The 3,213-nt window shown below is 60.4% G+C and overlaps 1 protein-coding gene across 1 annotated transcript; it reads right to left on the bottom strand.

The window, feature by feature from the left end:
* NUBP2 (nucleotide binding protein 2) lies at nt 1-2,643 on the bottom strand. The gene is made up of 6 exons (XM_031060431.1): nt 2,503-2,643; nt 1,765-1,963; nt 1,370-1,524; nt 1,114-1,224; nt 785-854; nt 1-222 (listed from the first exon to the last, which is right to left on the bottom strand). The coding sequence occupies exons 1-6, from the start codon at nt 2,641-2,643 to the stop codon at nt 80-82; spliced, it is 819 nt and encodes a 272-aa protein (XP_030916291.1). The 3' UTR covers nt 1-79.
* Between the last annotated feature and the right edge of the window lie 570 nt (nt 2,644-3,213).

Raw genomic sequence — 3,213 nt, 5'->3', positions numbered from 1 at the left:
GTCTGAGTTGAACAGTTCCTGCATCCCCTTCCCACTGCTGGGGCTGCCAGTCTGGCACCAGTCCAGCTCCACAAGCTCCTCAGGAGCTCCTCTGCGATGTATCCAAGATCTGCTGGGCAATGTGAGTCAGGGCAGGGAAGGCAGAGCTCTTGGGAAACTCCTGGATGAAGTCTCTGCCTTCTTCCAAGCTCTGGCTGAGCTGGGGGTCCAGAGGGACACAGCCTGCGGGACAGGGAGGGAGAGTGAGAGCTCATTCCCTGCAGGGCCCAGGTCTGCAGGCAGGGATAAAACACACACTGCCACAGTCAGCTCCAGGGAAAGTGGTGGGGAAGAGCCACCACTGCCCCCCCTGGGCTCTTCAGGAGATCGTTCTCACCTGCAACCACTTCCTCTGGCTCCAAGAGCCCACCCCACCCTGGTGCTTCATGAGAGGGGCTCTCCCACCTGATCCCAGCCCTGTCCAGGGACAGGGCTCAGCCCTCAGCCCCCATTTCTCAGGAAGGCTTCAGACATTTCAACATGGCTCTCACGGAGCTCCAGGCCTGTTTACACTGTCACCATGATGTCAGCAGCCAGAGCAGGCTGCTGGCATCACCACCTCTGCCCCAGCATGGCCAGGGGCCCACTGTGAGGAGTTTGGATGGCAGAGGAGCAAAGCACAAACCTCAGCTGTGCCCAGGTGCCTGGGGCTCCCAGGCCAGCCCAGCTGCCCCTGGGATGCTCCTTCTCTGTGCTCAGCCCTCCCAGAGCACCATGAGCAGAGCTCTGCTGCAGAGCCACTCACCCAGGAAGGGCACCCCGGCGTGCTTGGCCAGCTCCTCGCCTCCCCCTTTGGAGAAGATGTTTGTGCATTCCTGAGGGAGGAAGAGGAGTGAGTCAGGAAGGCCAGAGCCCTGTGTGACAGGGCAGGAGCTGCCAGCCCTGAGCAGGGCCAGCTCCCCTCCACCCTGCAGCCCCAGGCATTCCCTGTGCCCTGCCCCTCTCCTCAGCACAGCAGAGCCCAAAGCTGGCTCACAGCACCACCCTCGTGGCATTTCCCAATTCCCCACCCCACCACCCTAAGAAGGGCCCAGAGCAGCCCCAAGGCTGCACAGGGAGGTCAGGAGAGCTCACAGAGCAGTGGGGGCACACGAAGCCGCTCATGTTCTCCACGATGCCGAGGATGTGCAGCCCTGCCTTCCTGCAGAACGTCAGCTCCCGCCTCACATCCCCCACGGACACAGCCTGGGGGAACAGCAGCACTTGGGGATCCCTCTGGCCACCCTGACCGTGCCTCCAGAGCACGTGTGTACAACAAGCATCCACAGACAGCCCTGTGCAAACCTGGGGTGCATTTCCCCCCTGCCAGGAATTGCAGCCCGTGTCCCACCTGAGGGGTTGTGACCAGGACCGCCCCGAGCAGCTGGTGGGGCCTCAAGGCCTCCACGGTGGAAATGTGCTCGTCAGACGTGCCTGGTGGTGTGTCCACGATGAGGAAGTCCAGCTCCCCCCAGGCCACGTCGGTGACAAACTGCTTGATCAAAGCTGTGGAAATAAAAGGGGCAGATAAAAAAAAACCCCAAACCACAACTGGCTTCAGCAGGTGTCCCAAAGCCGTGGGACAGACAGGGAGAGGGGACAAGGCTGTCAGCACAACCTGTGCTGCACTGTCCCCATCTGAGTGACTTCAACCCATCCTTGAGGAACAGGAGCTTGGTTCCCCCAAGGAACACCCTCTCCAGGAGGGCTCACAGGACGTTCCCCAGCAGCAGGCCCCGGTGTTACCGTTTTTCTTGGGTCCCCTCCAGACCACGGCGTCGTCGGGCCGCTCCAGCAGGAAGCCGATGGACATGAGGGCGATGGCCTTGTCCTGGCCCACGAACACGGGCACCCAGCCGCTGTCACACTGGTGCACAGCGCTGTCCTGCACCCTCAGCATGCGTGGGATGCTGGGGCCACACAGGTCCACGTCCAGGATGCCCACCTGGGGACAGGCACAGCCCTTCAGGGCGGGCTCAGAGCCCCCGGCCACCCCGCTTCCACAACAGCCACGTTTGGAACACAAATGCTTTAAATTTCATATCCCTCCTGCATCCCCTGGGTGTTTCCAAGTGCTTTATGCCAGAACCCAAGTGGCACAGGCTGCACAGAGCCTTTATAAAGGTCCTCAGGGAATTCAGTCTGTCTCCTGCCCACACATTTCCTTTTTACCCCCATTTTAAGAGTCCTTGAGCTCACCCACTTCACCCCACAGAGGGAGGGAGGGTGACACCACAAAGCAGCAAAATCATGTCCCAGCACCAATTTCAGCAATAAATATTGGGTAATTTAATAAAATAGACAAAACAGAAAGGAACTGCAGTACCGGAACTGGATCACACCATCACAAATTGCATTTTCACAGAGAATCCACATGCTGCCCACCAAGGACACCCACATGGAAAGGGTGGGCAAAATCCTTTCCCTTCCAGCTGAGGGCAGGAAGGGACAAGGCAGAGCTCAGCACCCCAAAGGCTCACTCACCCTCTTCCCGGCGTGCCGCAGAGCCAGGGCCAGCTCGGTGGAGAGGGTGCTCTTGCCAACGCCGCCCTTCCCCGACAGCACCAGCACGATGTGCCGCACCCCGGCCAGGTTGGCTCTGTCTGCAGGGGTACACAGAGCCATGGAATATCCTCGGGGAGAGGGACCCCACAGAGCCATGGAATATCCCCGGGGATCATCCAGCCCAGCCTCTGGCCCTGCACAGACCCCCCAACAATCCCACCCTGGGCATCCCTGTCCAAACACTCCTGGACCTCTGGGGGAAGAGCCTTTCCTGATGCCCACTGTGACCCTCCAGCCATTCCCTGTCCCAGAGATCAGAGCTGTCCCTCAGAAGGAGCTGCAGCCCCCCTGAGCTCTGCCCTCGGTGTAAGGCAGTGAGAAAGAAGAGGTGGACATGCCACAGGCTCATTGTCATCAGATCAGGGACAAAGGGAACAATGGCAATAAACACCGTGTGTGGGGAGCAAAGGCTGGTCCGGATGACCTAAGTGGAAATTGGGCAGCAGAGCAATAAACAGGCACGGGGCTCGTGAGGCTGAGCCGGGCCATGGCCCGAGGCTGACGGTGAGCTCAGGGTGAGCTCAGGCCCTTGGCGTTTCCTCCCTCCGTGCCCCACCAGTCGCTTCCTGCCGGCCCCGCGCTCCTCTCCAGCCCTCCCCGCATTCCAGCTGTGCTGTCAGCGCTCCCGGC

The sequence above is a fragment of the Geospiza fortis genome, unplaced genomic scaffold (assembly GCF_000277835.1).
Source record: "Geospiza fortis unplaced genomic scaffold, GeoFor_1.0 scaffold114, whole genome shotgun sequence".
Lineage (NCBI taxonomy): Eukaryota > Metazoa > Chordata > Aves > Passeriformes > Thraupidae > Geospiza > Geospiza fortis.
Note: the sequence above shows the minus strand (reverse complement) of the source record. Positions and strands in the feature narration are given on the sequence as shown.